The sequence below is a fragment of the Oncorhynchus tshawytscha genome, linkage group LG05, assembly GCF_018296145.1.
Source record: "Oncorhynchus tshawytscha isolate Ot180627B linkage group LG05, Otsh_v2.0, whole genome shotgun sequence".
In the NCBI taxonomy this organism is placed as follows: domain Eukaryota; kingdom Metazoa; phylum Chordata; class Actinopteri; order Salmoniformes; family Salmonidae; genus Oncorhynchus; species Oncorhynchus tshawytscha.
Genome location: NC_056433.1, coordinates 15,485,223 through 15,500,802, shown reverse-complemented (window position 1 = coordinate 15,500,802; position 15,580 = coordinate 15,485,223). Strand labels below are relative to the sequence as shown.

The following is a 15,580-nucleotide window of genomic DNA, read 5'->3' as shown; positions in this document are numbered from 1 at the left end:
CTACTCCAACCTCGGCCAACAGCTCCGCCCCACCGGCAGCTCCTCGCCCAAGCCTCTCCAGGTTCTCCTTTACCCAAATCCAGATAGCAGATGTTCTGAAAGAGCTGCAAAACCTGGACCCGTACAAATCAGCTGGGCTTGACAATCTGGACCCCCTATTTCTGAAACTATCCGCCGCCATTGTCGCAACCCTATTACCAGCCTGTTCAACCTCTCTTTCATATCGTCTGAGATCCCCAAGGATTGGAAAGCTGCCGCAGTCATCCCCCTCTTCAAAGGGGAGACACCCTGGACCCAAACTGTTACAGACCTATATCCATCCTGCCCTGCCTATCTAAGGTCTTCGAAAGCCAAGTCAACAAACAGGTCACTGACCATCTCGAATCCCACCGTACCTTCTCCGCTGTGCAATCTGGTTTCCGAGCCGGTCACGGGTGCACCTCAGCAACACTCAAGGTACTAAACGATATCATAACCGCCATCGATAAAAGACAGTACTGTGCAGCCGTCTTCATTGACCTTGCCAAGGCTTTCGACTCTGTCAATCACCATATTCTTATCGGCAGACTCAGTAGCCTCGGTTTTTCGGATGACTGCCTTGCCTGGTTCACCAATTACTTTGCAGACAGAGTTCAGTGTGTCAAATCGGAGGGCATGCTGTCCGGTCCTCTGTCAGTCTCTATGGGGGTGCCACAGGGTTCAATTCTCGTTCCGACTCTTTTCTCTGTATATATCAATGATGTTGCTCTTGCTGCGGGCGATTCCCTGATCCACCTCTACGCAGACGACACCATTCTATATACTTTCGGCCCGTCATTGGACACTGTGCTATCTAACCTCCAAACAAGCTTCAATGCCATACAACACTCCTTCCGTGGCCTCCAACTGCTCTTAAACGCTAGTAAAACCAAATGCATGCTTTTCAACCGATCGCTGCCTGCACCCGCATGCCCGACTAGCATCACCACCCTGGATGGTTCCGACCTTGAATATGTGGACATCTATAAGTACCTAGGTGTCTGGCTAGACTGCAAACTCTCCTTCCAGACTCATATCAAACATCTCCAATCGAAAATCAAATCAAGAGTCGGCTTTCTATTCCGCAACAAAGCCTCCTTCACTCACGCCGCCAAGCTTACCCTAGTAAAACTGACTATCCTACCGATCCTCGACTTCGGCGATGTCATCTACAAAATGGCTTCCAACACTCTACTCAGCAAACAAACGTTTTGGCACCTTATACCACCCACCATGCAGTCTATCACAGTGCCATCCGTTTTGTCACTAAAGCACCTTATACCACCCACCACTGCGACTTGTATGCTCTAGTCGGCTGGCCCTCGTTACATATTCGTCGCCAGACCCACTGGCTCCAGGTCATCTACAAGTCCATGCTAGGTAAAGCTCTGCCTTATCTCAGTTCACTGGTCACGATGGCAACACCCATCCGTAGCACGCGCTCCAGCAGGTGTATCTCACTGATCATCCCTAAAGCCAACACCTGATTTGGCCGCCTTTCGTTCCAGTACTCTGCTGCCTGTGACTGGAACGAATTGCAAAATCGCTGAAGTTGGAGACTTTTATCTCCCTCACCAACTTCAAACATCAGCTATCTGAGCAGCTAACCGATCGCTGCAGCTGTACATAGTCTATTGGTAAATAGCCCACCCATTTTCACCTACCTCATCCCCATACTGTTTTTATTTATTTACTTTTCTGCTCTTTTGCACACCAATATCTCTACCTGTACATGACCATCTGATCATTTATCACTCCAGTGTTAATCTGCAAAATTGTAATTATTCGCCTACCTCCTCATGCCTTTTGCACACATTGTATATAGACTCCCCCCTTTGTTTTCTACTGTGTTATTGACTTGTTAATTGTTTATTCCATGTGTAACTCTGTGTTGTCTGCTCACACTGCTATGCTTTATCTTGGCCAGGTCGCAGTTGCAAATGAGAACTTGTTCTCAACTAGCCTACCTGGTTAAATAAAGGTGAAATAAAATAAATTTTAAAAAATGATCTCGGGGATATCTCCTGGTGCTCAGGAAACAGATGTGACCCCACCCCCCACCTGTAATACACACATCCCGCTCGGGAAAAGCCGTTACACCATTGTTCCTGTGGTTTCCGTCTGGTGATTGGTTCTTCCCCTGCCTCTCCTCTCTCCAACTGTGCCCCATACATCATAACTGCTGTAGATCTCAGAGTCAACACTTCCCCCTTTCCTCCCTCTGTCACATGCTCTCTTCCTCTCTTTCTTCACTTTCCCTTTCCCCTCTTCAGCTTCTGAACAGGAATAGGCATTCCATTGGCTTCAGAAGTTTCCATTGCTTCTATGCTTCAGGATAGGAACGATCGCGCTGAACAGCTGTGGTGTGTGTCTGTGTGCATATCTGTGTGCATGTCTGTGTGCGTGTCTGTGTGCGTGTGTATGTGTGTTCGGAGTGATCAAGGTAATAATTAAAGAGATTTTTGTTTATCTCAATCAGACCTTGTTGGACTTTCCCATCCCACTATCCTCTGCACTTAATTAAGGCCTTTTTACCTCCGTCTACCATAGCTGTGTTACAGGGCCAGTGATCCACAGTTGTTACAGGGCCAGTGATCCACAGGTGTTACAGGGCCAGTGATCCACAGGTGTTACAGCGCCAGTGATCCACAGGTGTTACAGGGCCAGTACAGGGATCCACAGGTGTTACAGGGTGTGACAGGGCCAGTGATCCACAGGTATTACAGGGCCAGTGATCCACAGGTGTTACAGGGCCAGTGATCCACAGGTGTTACAGGGAGCCAGGGATCCACAGGTGTTACAGGGCCAGTGATCCACAGGTATTACAGGGCCAGTGATCCACAGGTGTTACAGGGCCAGTGATCCACAGGTGTTACAGGGCCAGTGATCCACAGGTGTTACAGGGCCAGTGATCCACAGGTGTTACAGGGCTAGTGATCCACAGGTGTTACAGGGCCAGTGATCCACAGGTGTTACAGGGCCAGTGGCCAGTGAGTCCACAGGTGTTACAGGGCCAGGATCCACAGGTGTTACAGGGCCAGTGATCCACAGGTGTTACAGAGCCAGGGCCAGTGATCCACAGGTGTTACAGGGCCAGTGATCCACAGGTGTTACAGGGCCAGTGATCCACAGGTGTTACAGGGCCAGTGATCCACAGGTGTTACAGGGCCAGTGATCCACAGGTGTTACAGGGCCAGTGATCCACAGGTGTTACAGGGCCAGTGATCCACAGGTGTTACAGGGCCAGTGATCCACAGGTGTTACAGGGCCAGTGATCCACAGGTGTTACAGGGCCAGTGATCCACAGGTGTTACAGGGCCAGTGATCCACAGGTATTACAGGGCCAGTGATCCCAGGTGTTACAGGGTGTTACAGGTTACAGGGCCAGTGATCCACAGGTGTTACAGGGCCAGTGATCCACAGGTGTTAGGGCCAGGGCCAGGTGTTGATCCACAGGTGTTACAGGGCCAGTGATCCACAGGTGTTACAGGGCCAGTGATCCACAGGTGTTACAGGGCCAGTGATCCAGGTGTTACAGGGCCAGTGATCCACAGGTGTTACAGGGCCAGTGATCCACCACAGGTGTTACAGGGCCAGTGATCCACAGGTGTTACAGGGGTGTTACAGGGCCAGTGATCCACAGGTGTTACAGGGCCAGTGATCCACAGGTGTTACAGGGAGCCAGGGGGATCCACAGGTGTTACAGGGTTACAGAGCCAGGGATCCACAGTGTTCAGGGCCAGTGATCCACAGGTGTTACAGAGCCAGGGATCCACAGGTGTTACAGGGCCAGTGATTCACAGGTGTTACAGGGCCAGTGATCCACAGGTGTTACAGAGCCAGGGATCAACAGGTGGTACAGGGCCAGTGATCCACAGGTATTACAGAGCCAGGGATCCACAGGTGTTACAGGGCCAGTGATCCACAGGTATTACAGAGCCAGGGATCCACAGGTGTTACAGAGCAGAGGCCTGCTATTAAACCCCTAGAGCTGTGTAGATATGAAAGGGTTGATCGTTCTCCTTTGCCATCTTCCTCCCTCCCTTGTTCACACACTTACATTTACACTCAGCACAAACAAAGACAAAAACACACACACACACTTAGAATTTGATGTAATTCAGGTAGACATGGAGGGGAATTTGTTTTAATCAGAGGATGGGCCATGCAGGTTGCCATTGTGACTGGTCCTGAGTGTAGGGGGACTTGAGAACTTGGTCATGAACTTGGTCAGAGGGACTTGGTCATGAGAAAGACCCTGGAGTCCTTAATCCTCTGTCACTCTACATTACAACAGAAAGGTAATGGCTGTGTCTGAAATGGCACCCTTTTCACTCTGTAGTGTACTACTTTTGGCCAGAGCCAATGAGGGCCCATGAGACTGGCCAAAGGTAGTGCACTATAGATAGAATAGGGTGCCATTTGGGACGTAGGCAATGTTTGCTGAACCCAATCCAGTTGGTTTTGAATGGAATTGATTACTTTATTTTAATTGTATTTATTTAACCTTTATTTAACTAGGCAAGTCAGTTAAGAACAAATTCTTATTTACAATGACGGCCTACCCCGGCCAGACGCTGGGCCAATTGTGCGGCGCCCTATGGGACGATTACGGCTGGATGTGATGCAGCCTGGAATACAGCACACATGCTAATCACACTAATCAAAGCTCTGATAGCTGCATGTATGATATGTGACTATGATAACCTTATTAGTGAGTCAGATAACCTGGGTGTATTTTTTGTTTTTTTTGTCATCCCCGTGGTATACGGTCCGATATACCACGGCTGTCAGCCAATCAGCATTCAGGGCTCGAACCACCCAGTTTATAATTTACATTTCGGGTATTTTAGTGAACTTACAGGTCATTGCATTCAACTAGGGTGGTTAAAACAGCCACAAATTACAGTCAATGCAAGTAAAACCTTTTATTTTGTCCTCTAGAACTATGGGGTGGAGACAGACAACCTGAAGACTCTGGTAGGACGTATGAGAGCCGCGTCCAACAACCTCCACAACTCAGCGTCGGAGCGCAGAAAGAACCCGTCGTACGAGGCCAAGAAGTCCCACAAACCCCCCAATGACTTCCTCACTGCTGTCGTGGAGCTCATTGGAGCAGCCAAGAGTCTACTGGCCTGGTTGGACAGGTAGGCTATACAAAACACACTTACACACATACACGTAGGCAGTGACACACACACACACACACACACACTTAACATTTCACCTGGAAGGAATGCATTCTATTAGGGTCTTAAGTGATGCCCATGTTAACATACATGTTATCCTGTTAAAGTCCTGACTTGAGGAAATGTTTTAGTGTCTGGTAGTCAAAACAGCCACAGTGAAGTCTTTCCAAGTGAAGTAATGCAGCCGGTTGTATTTCTGTGCTTGTGTCGGCTTGAGACGCATTCCAGAAGGTCTCCACTGCAAAATGAAACATCTGTATTGACAGACAACAACAGATGCTGTTAGTAACCCCTCAAAACATGTTAGGGTGTGTACTGTAACCTACGTAGATGACGAGTCAAAGCCCTTCTCATCAAGTCAACAATAATTACTATTACATTTCTCACATACCTGGGATGTTTTTATTTAGATGCTGTCTTCATGCATCTGTCACACAACAACACTCATAATTGCTATATTCTACAGAACTGTCATCACATTCAGCTCCATAATTGCACCTGATGTTATGATTGTACACACAGTGATAGATAGGTTATTGCTGTGTTATTGGGGTTGTTGTAATTGGAATGACTCCTGTCCTTCCTCTGGTCTCTATATAACAGGACTTCTCTGGCGGGGATCAGTGACTTCACCTGCACTAAGAACAGGATCATTCAGCTGTGTCTGGAACTCACCTCCACTGTTCAGAAGGTTTGTTCTCTAATCAACACTATTCACTCTCATGAGGTTTCATAGGACTTTGGGATGACTTTGCCTACAAGGAAACTACTTGTGTGTGTTTGTTAAATTAGCATGATGCATGAATATTTCTTTCATGCTCGTAGTCAACACACAAATTAAAATAGAGCCCCTCTCATGAACATTCTGGGAACCAAAAATGACCGTTTTTTTAAGGCATGTAAAAAGCAAAACATCTCTGAGAAAATTCTCTGTGGTTTCAAAGCCCGTCTGTCACGTTCTGACCTTTATTTCCTTTGTTTTGTCTTTATTTAGTATGGTCAGGGCGTGAGTTGGGCTGGGCAGCCTATGTTGGTTTTTCTATGTTTGATTTCTGTTTCGGCCTAGTATGGTTCTCAATCAGAGGCAGGTGTCGTTAGTTGTCTCTGATTGAGAATCAGACTTAGGTAGCCTGGGTTTCACTGTTGGTTTGTGGGTGTTTGTTTCTGTGTCAGTGTTTGTCGCCACACGGGACTGTTTCGGTTTCGTTTCTTCACGTTTCTTTTGTTATTTTTGTATTCAGTGTTCAGTGCTTTCTTTGATTAAAGTTATGGACACTTACGACGCTGCATCTTGGTCCGATCCTTACTCCTCTTCAGACGAAGAGGAGATCTGCCGTTACACCATCTTACATGAACTTCTAGGGTCACAATGTCTGTCACACAAGACCTTAAAAACCCTGCATGAGAGGCTACTTCTTTTGATCTATTACACATTGAGGTGGAGTTCAAATAGGGAGTATAAGCTGAAGGTGTGCCCCACTGTCACGCCCTGACCTTAGATTCTCTGTTTTTCTATATATTTTGGTTTGGTCAGGGTGTGACTAGGGTGGGTACTCTAGTTGTTGTATGTCTAGGGTTTTTGTCATCTAGGGTTTTTGCATGTCTATGTTGGCCTGATATGGTTCCCAATCAGAGACACCTGTTTATCGTTGTCTCTGATTGGGGATCATATTTAGGTAGCCATTTTTCCCATTGTTAGTTGTGGGATCTTGTCTATGTTAAGTTATAGCTTCATGTTTCGTTTGGTTGTTTGTTGTTTTTGTTCATTCATTAAAAAGAGAATGTACGTATACCACGCTGCGCCTTGGTCCGATCCTTATGACGAACGTGACACCCACACAGACACTCACCACAGGATGCAATAAGAACAGGACCACTGGATGGTTAAAGCACATGTTTGTTTTTTTAGAAGGTGGATCAGCTTTAATATTGCAGATAGATTGTTGCTTTCATCAATGTAATTGCCTGCGTCATTTCCAATCCCTCATATATTTTTGGGGTAAATATATATACATACATACACATACACACATATATATAAACATTCATACATATATATACATATACAGTTGAAGTCAGAAGTTTACATACACTTAGGTTTGAGTTTTTCAACCACTCCACAAATTTCTTGTTGACATAATTTTCTGGAATTTTCCAAGCTGTTTAAATGCACAGTCAACTTAGTGTATGTAAACTTCTGACCCACTAGAATTGTGATTCCATGAATTATAAGTGAAATAATCTGTCTGTAAAGAATTGTTGGGAAAATTACTTGTGCCATGCACAAAGTAGATGTCCTAACCGACTTGCCAAAACTATAGTTTGTTAACAAGAAATTTGTGGAGTGGTTGAAAAACAAGTTTTAATGACTCCAACCTAAGTGTATGTAAACTTACGACTTCAACTGTATACACATACACACTTTTTTAATATACCTTCCTTTATTGTTCCCCAAACCCTACCACCCCTCCCCCAATTGGAGTAAACTAGTGAACAACAACACTTAGGCTTCTACTTCCAGCTTATACATACTATATACATTTTACAGACACAATCTATTTTACAATAGTTATATTCTGTTTGTTTTTAGTCCTGGCCTTCCTCTATTTCTGATGTCCATCCAGTTGGATTTCTATTTGCCATATATTTTTAACGGTGTTATTTCACAAAGGTTCTGAACCTATATACATTTTACAGACCCCGTATGTTTTACATTGGTTATCTTATTATTAGTCCCACCCTTCAGCTCCATTCAACCCCTCCCATCTATCTCTGAACACCATCCATTTTGGATTTCTACTTGACATATATTCTTCAACTGTGCTGTGATGCTTCACAAAAGTACTGATATTCCCACTGATGACCTCCACCAGCAGCACGTGGGAGGAGGAAATATCAGCCTAATTCTGCTCTCTCCCTCAAAACGTGAAGTATACAGAGTCTGTTGTATCCCAAATGGCACCCTGTTCCCTATATAGTGCACTAGCCAATAGGGTCCTGGTCAAAAGTAGTGGACTAAAAAGGGAATAGGTTGTTATTTAGGACACAACCATAGTGACGGATACAGAGTGGGAGCAGTGTCCTCTCCACCTCACTGCTCCCTATAGTTAAGTGACGCCACAGATCTGTCGTGCAATCATCTTGTCACACTGTTTACAGGGAGTTGTTATTTAAGTGCCCACAAGACACATTGTCCTGTATATTTGGAATGCTTTTTGCATTCCTGTTTGGTTTCACTCCCAATTTTTTATTTCCACAAATATTTGTCCTCCGCTCACTGTTAATTTGTGTTTTCGCTCACTATTTCCTGCTACGCCTCAGAGGGACACAGCTTAAGTGTTTTACTGTAGCATCTTGTGAAATTATACTTCTGTCTCTGATTGCAGGACTGCACAGTTTATGACATGGAGGAGAAGATTCTGGAAGTGGTAAGTGGTGCATCCTCTTTTTACCTCTGGTCTGGTCTGTTCACCAAGTCAGCTCTGGAGCTTCCAAATAAACACACCGCATAAAGATATACACACAGGAAGCACACACACACACACAGATACACACAGGCAAAGCATGTACACATGCACACACACACACACACACACACACACGTACACACACTTCCCTTTCCTGTAGAGACTGCCATGGTTCTTGTGATGTCTGATATGCTCCCGTATGGGTGCAGGGCTTTGTTTATAAAGTGCAGAGCTGTTTTCCAAATGACACCCTATTCCTTATATAATGTACTATTATTGACGAGACCCCTATGGACATGGTCAAAAGTCGTGCACTACATGGGGAATAGGGTGCCATTTGGGATGAATCCCAGTGCTGTGATGGTCTACAGAAGCCCTGCTTCCACATCCTGGGTGAGATAGCCCTGCCTGGGGGGCCGTTGGGCTACAGAGTCAGCTTAAAACTTAATTAACTAAGTGATAATATTAGTTTGGATCAGCAGTTTCCCTCAGAAGCTGACCTACTGTATAACCTCAGCCTCCCATGCTGTGCTGTTTACAGCCAAGTTGTACAATGCTTATGTAAGTGTGTCAGGCTGTTGCAGCTTTAAAGCTAATATCCTACAATACCACCCATTTTGCCATGAGGCAGAGAGAAAACTTTGCAGTCTTAAAGTTTAAATTAAAGTGCATTTGTGTAAAAAATAAATAAATACAGAATGTATTGAGTTGTGTACACCAATATCCCTGTAAGCCTCTTAGGCCCACATTTCCCAGGGTTAAGAAATTGTAGATTAATAAAAGTCTTTCCACCAATTTAGTGCCTTTTGAGAAGTGTAAAAAAAAAAACGATGTTCATTTCACTGAATTTCAACATTCTGTCATAGAGAGCACACAACTTCATAAAAAACATACTTTCCTATCTCAAGAGGTTGATGATTTGTTCTTAAATCAGCCATGAATCCCCTTGTGACAGGGGGAATGGAAGCTTGTTGTGTGCGAGAGGGATAAAATGTTTTTAATATATATATTTGTACCCTGTCTATCTCTGGGTAACAGGTTTGACTTGTTATGCTCGACCCGCTCACTTTTCCACCACAAAACATCAGAAAATGTCCAAAAAGAGTAGAACTAGCTCTAGGAACACACTAACACCTCCCTTTATTTCTGAAGACCCCTAACTACAGCCCCAAGCACCAAGTAATGACAAAGCTATGACAACATGGATTGTAAAGGGGCCCTACCTATCTGCCCTATGTTATGACTTAGAATGAGTGGCACGTTGTGGTGCAACTGAAGTTCCTATGGTAACTTGTTTGTCAGAAGACAAATCCAAAACAGAAGGGTGTAGAAAACAACGGAATTGAATTCAATGAGTGGCAGTGTACAGAGCTACAAGCACAAGGCAAAGTAACAGCCACGCTAAAATGTCCCTTGAAAGAACCCCAGTCATTATGAGCCATTATACAACGGGGTGGGTCAAATCCTGAATGCTGATTGGCTAAAAGTGCATTCCAGCTGGTATCTATTCCACGAGTAACCACCGACTAAATCAATTTACTGTGTTCCATCTGACTGCACAATCCACTGTCTCATCAGCCTAGGCAGGGAAGTTATAAACTTGATCTCCACTATTTAAATCATCTGGACATTATCTCACATTTCTTTTAGACAAACATTTCATTTTCAAGCTGAGAGCTGACAGCTGAGATTTGTATAGACCTTGTTGTCTGTCTCCCCGACATCTGCAACATTGTTTCAATATTCAAATTTGATCTCCAACTGTCTCATAGTAATGAACGTGTAGGGGTTGGGAGTCGGTAGGAGAGAGAGAGACAGGCAGCGTTTCTCTGCCAGTCGAAATCATGAATCAGCTGGCATCATTTTTATGGATATATACAAAGAAATGTCAATTGAAAAATGTTGAAACGAAGTGCAGCTAGTTTGCAGTCTTTCCAGCTTCAGATTTAAGTGATTGTGTTAGCTGTGTTGTTGGCTAGCTCCTCTGAACAACAGTGTCCTAACGAGAGAGCACGTTTCCTATGCCAGGTGAAATTGTGCCTCATTAGCTAATTGTTATGAATGTATCCAAATAAATGTCACCAGAAAACAGCTTAAACAAATGCAGCTATTATTTTTATGCTGTCTGCACTGTTTGACATGACTGTAAGTTTGCCCTAATTGGCTAGCTAGCAAGCTAGGGATAAGAACGTTGCCAACCTGTATGGCAATGGAACCTTTAGAACAAACGTCTGGGTCGCGTCCATAGATACAGAACAAAAAGACTGAACGACTGGGCCGCGTCTCTGGCAATAGAACGAACGACGCATCCCAGTTTGCCAGCCCTACTTCGTCTCGGACCTAACAACACCCGTGCCAATATATCCTCCAAACACTTCTTCTTCGATAGGGTTTAGCGACGGTTGGCATCCAATGTTAATGGTGCATTACCACCACCAACTGGACAGGTATTGAATAAGAAACAACAACAAAAAAACATTCCAGGAAAGGGGGAAAAGACATCATACAAAATAAATCACAAAAAAACCATCATACTTCTTCAATCCCAGTCCACTCCAAAATACATCCCTAGATAGGGCTACATTCACCGCCTCGGCTGTGAAATCACGGAGACCCAAAAAACGTTCAGCGGCATTCACAATGATTCACATTTTCTTAGACTTCTTCTCTGCTTGTGCTGTACAGTTTATGACCATTGCAATAAATAATACAAAGTCCACCTTTTTAACACGTAGCATTTCACTATCCCTCGGTTGATGAGAAACCTTCCCTGGTCCGGGTGGCTCTACTACCATTTCTTCTTCTCCACCACTCGTTCCTTTCAGTTTTCTCACCGCCTCCAGATAGGAGACACTCTGGACACTCTTTACCCTTGCCACCTCATTTTCCTTCACCCTAACAGGGCACCCCAAGAATTCAGGCGCATGTTCACCTCCACAGTTGCAGCATTTCCCTTCATCTGGCATACGATATTCTTTCCTTCTGTACACACTTGACACATGACCAAATCTTTTAAATTTATGACACTTAACGGGCTTGTGCACAAAAGCTCTTACAGGGTATCTCTCGAATCCTAACTTTATACAGTGGTTTGTCCTTTAAAAGTTGCAGCATACTGCAGCAAAGCTTGAACGGTACCGCAGAATTATATGGCACATTATTTAAGTGTCATTGTAACCATTAAAGCTAGTTAGTGCTAGTTTGAGCACCAGAGGGCATCTTTGAGAAGCATTTGATAGCCTTCCATAGTGGCTGTACTAGAGAATTTAAAACCTTTTTTTGAGAGAACATAGTACATGGGACTGATTTGAGGAAATTTAGCTTAATTTGCTTAATGTTATGGTGTTTCTATTCCAAGAAAAACGAAAAACCCTCTGGGTTTCCGTTAGGATGGAATATATGGCGCTGTACAACATGACGGTCGGGAGTAGGCTACAGTACTGGGCAATTTAGCTAAAGAATCACCGTGTCGTGCGGGCACGCAGGAGACCAGGGTTCAATTCCCTGACAGGGAGGAAGGAGTAGGCTGTCCCTGTAAATAAGAATTTGTTCTTGACTGACTTGCCTAGTTAAATAAATGTTATACTAAGGGGATAACATTTCTACACCCAATTGTATAATTGTAGTCTAACCAACACCCAAATGGAGATTCAGTGAAAATAAAAATCTCATTGATTTATCAAGACCTGTCCCCATGCTTATCTCAGAGCAGCGTGAAACGGTGCTAAAATAGTTGTAGGCCATTGCTTCTAACTTCAATATGCTCTTTTAACACTACTTTTAACAGCACATTACTCAACACTAGTGAGACTCATGTCACCTATGGTAGGCCTGCAGTATATTGAAAAATATTGACCTCCAATAAATACATATGGGTCTCCCAGGGGAGGCCGGCACAGGTATAAAACCTGCATCTGTGGCAACGCATTTTGCACTGCAACGCAGTGTCTTAGACCACTGCGCCAATCGGGAGGGCTATTATAATACTGTACATGGTGTCCAGGTCAGGATAACCACAGCATTTCTTGAATTAAAGACTATCAGAAAGAATGTTGGTACTTATTTATTTTGAATCAACACCATGAATGAGTGAGTCACTCAGCTGTATGTAGGTCCCGGGCTATTTGACTGTGCCATCAACTTGATAATATATAATGATATTTTGGAGGTTATTTCATTTTCAAAAAACTAAAGTGAGCGATTGTAATCTGAATAAAGGCCAAAATAATATTTGTAAAGGCCAAAACATGTATTTTTGCTTTTAGAGGGAGAGAAAAGCTGGGCCAATTGGGCGCCACCGTATGGGACTCCCAGTCACGGTCGGATGTGATACATAGTAGTAATAAAAATAATACTTTTTGGTGTATTATTTGTTTAGTCTTTTCTGGTGTATTAAACTGATATTACAAGGACTGCAAGGCAGTCCCATTGTGCGCCTCTCGGGAGTCATGACCAATATGACCAATATATATTGTCCTGCTAATAACAGGGTTAATATTATCTGTGAGAATATCCAAGGGGCTTTTATATCATTCTAAATGAATAATAATATTAATCACTTTGTTTAAAAAAATAACAATATTTTGGAGATGATTTCGTTTTCAAATCATGTAAAATGAGCGAGAAAGGGGACATTCTTGAACAAGGGGTGAGACATTGTTACTAATTTGTAAATAAAGCCAGTTTGTTATTTAGAATTATTTATTGTTTTTAGAGGGAGAGAAACCAAAAACCTACAGTCATCTCATGGGCCTCCCAGTCGAGGCCAGCATGGGTATTGAACCAGCATCAGTAGCAATGCAGCTTGCACTGCGATTCAGTGTCTTAGACCGCTACGCCACTCAGGCGCTGTACAATGTCACCGTTCGGGAGTAGACTACAGTACTACAGAAACACAGTAGCACCTTAGGACCCAAAAGCATAATCAGTGCTCTAACTCCTCCTTGTGCTGGTCTGGTGCAATGAAGTAGTGATGCAGGGTACAGTACTAAACCACAAATTACCTCTAAGTCCCGCAGCATAATCACAAAACTTTTAGTGGAGCAACCACTGTATGAGAAGGGAGAGATCCTTCATCAAAGAACAGTAGCATGGATGAAGTGAACTTCTTTCCTCCATCCACCATACAGGTCAGTCGACGTGCACTACCACTCCATCGATGTCTTCAGTTATATTCTCTGCCTTTATTTCTTTCACCACCCCAGAATTAACCTTGATAGGCGCCCTGCTACGAAAATCCATGCAGAAACATTCCACTAAGATATTTTTTTGAGTCTTAACACACGCTTCTTCTGCTCCGCAGACAAAAATCTAAATAAGGCCACTTCTTGTGACTCTCACTGACTCCGCACTTTCTTCCAACACATTCCAGATTTTCCTGGAGACAATAAACGGATTTCCCAAGTAGCATTGATCCAAAACCCTGACTCCGACCAAAAATGGATTCTTGTGGTTTCCTATTTTCCAACATACTTTACTTCTCTTGTTTCCCTTTTTGTTTGCCACTGTAACCCACTCATTCTCACTTTCTGGTCTATTAAATCAAATCAAATCATCAAATCAAATTTTATTTGTCACATACACATGGTTAGCAGATGTTAATGCGAGTGTAGCGAAATGCTTGTGCTTCTAGTTCCGACAATGCAGTAATAACGAGCAAGTAATCTAACTAACAATTCCAAAAAAAACTACTGTCTTATACACAGTGTAAGGGGATAAAGAATATGTACATAAGGATATATGAATGAGTGATGGTACAGAGCAGCATAGGCAAGATACAGTAGATGATATCGAGTACAGTATATACATATGAGATAAGTATGTAAACCAAGTGGCATAGTTAAAGTGGCTAGTGATACATGTATTACATAAGGATGCAGTCGATGATATAGAGTACAGTATCAACGTATGCATATGAGATGAACAATGTAGGGTAAGTAACATTATATAAGGTAGCATTGTTTAAAGTGGCTAGTGATATATTTACATCATTTCCCATCAATTCCCATGATTAAAGTGGCTGGAGTAGAGTCAGTGTCATTGACAGTGTGTTGGCAGTAGCCACTCAATGTTAGTGGTGGCTGTTTAACAGTCTGATGGCCTTGAGATAGAAGCTGTTTTTCAGTCTCTCGGTCCCAGCTTTGATGCACCTGTACTGACCTCGCCTTCTGGATGACAGCGGGGTGAACAGGCAGTGGCTCGGGTGGTTGATGTCCTTGATGATCTTTATGGCCTTCCTGTAGCATCGGGTGGTGTAGGTGTCCTGGAGGGCAGGTAGTTTGCCCCCGGTGATGCGTTGTGCAGACCTCACTACCCTCTGGAGAGCCTTACGGTTGAGGGCGGTGCAGTTGCCATACCAGGCGGTGATACAGCCCGCCAGGAAGCTCTCGATTGTGCATCTGTAGAAGTTTGTGAGTGCTTTTGGTGACAAGCCGAATTTCTTCAGCCTCCTGAGGTTGAAGAGGCGCTGCTGCGCCTTCCTCACGATGCTGTCTGTGTGAGTGGACCAATTCAGTTTGTCTGTGATGTGTATGCCGAGGAACTTAAAACTTGCTACCCTCTCCACTACTGTTCCATCGATGTGGATGGGGGTGTTCCCTCTGCTGTTTCCTGAAGTCCACAATCATCTCCTTAGTTTTGTTGACGTTGAGTGTGAGGTTATTTTCCTGACACCACACTCCGAGGGCCCTCACCTCCTCCCTGTAGGCCGTCTCGTCGTTGTTGGTAATCAAGCCTACCACTGTTGTGTCGTCCGCAAACTTGATGATTGAGTTGGAGGCGTGCATGGCCACGCAGTCGTGGGTGAACAGGGAGTACAGGAGGGGGCTCAGAACGCACCCTTGTGGGGCCCCAGTGTTGAGGATCAGCGGGGAGGAGATGTTGTTGCCTACCCTCACCACCTGGGGG

General features: G+C 44.1%; 1 protein-coding gene across 2 annotated transcripts in view; it reads left to right on the top strand.

The window, feature by feature from the left end:
• Positions 1-15,580, top strand: part of LOC112249996 (connector enhancer of kinase suppressor of ras 3) — a 43,951-nt gene that overhangs the window by 18,640 nt on the left and 9,731 nt on the right. For both annotated transcript variants that reach the window (XM_024419782.2, XM_024419781.2), the window contains exons 3-5: positions 4,963-5,165; positions 5,811-5,898; positions 8,594-8,635. In XM_024419782.2, the coding sequence (XP_024275550.1) occupies positions 4,963-5,165; positions 5,811-5,898; positions 8,594-8,635 (333 nt within the window). The remainder of the gene's footprint in view (positions 1-4,962; positions 5,166-5,810; positions 5,899-8,593; positions 8,636-15,580) is intronic.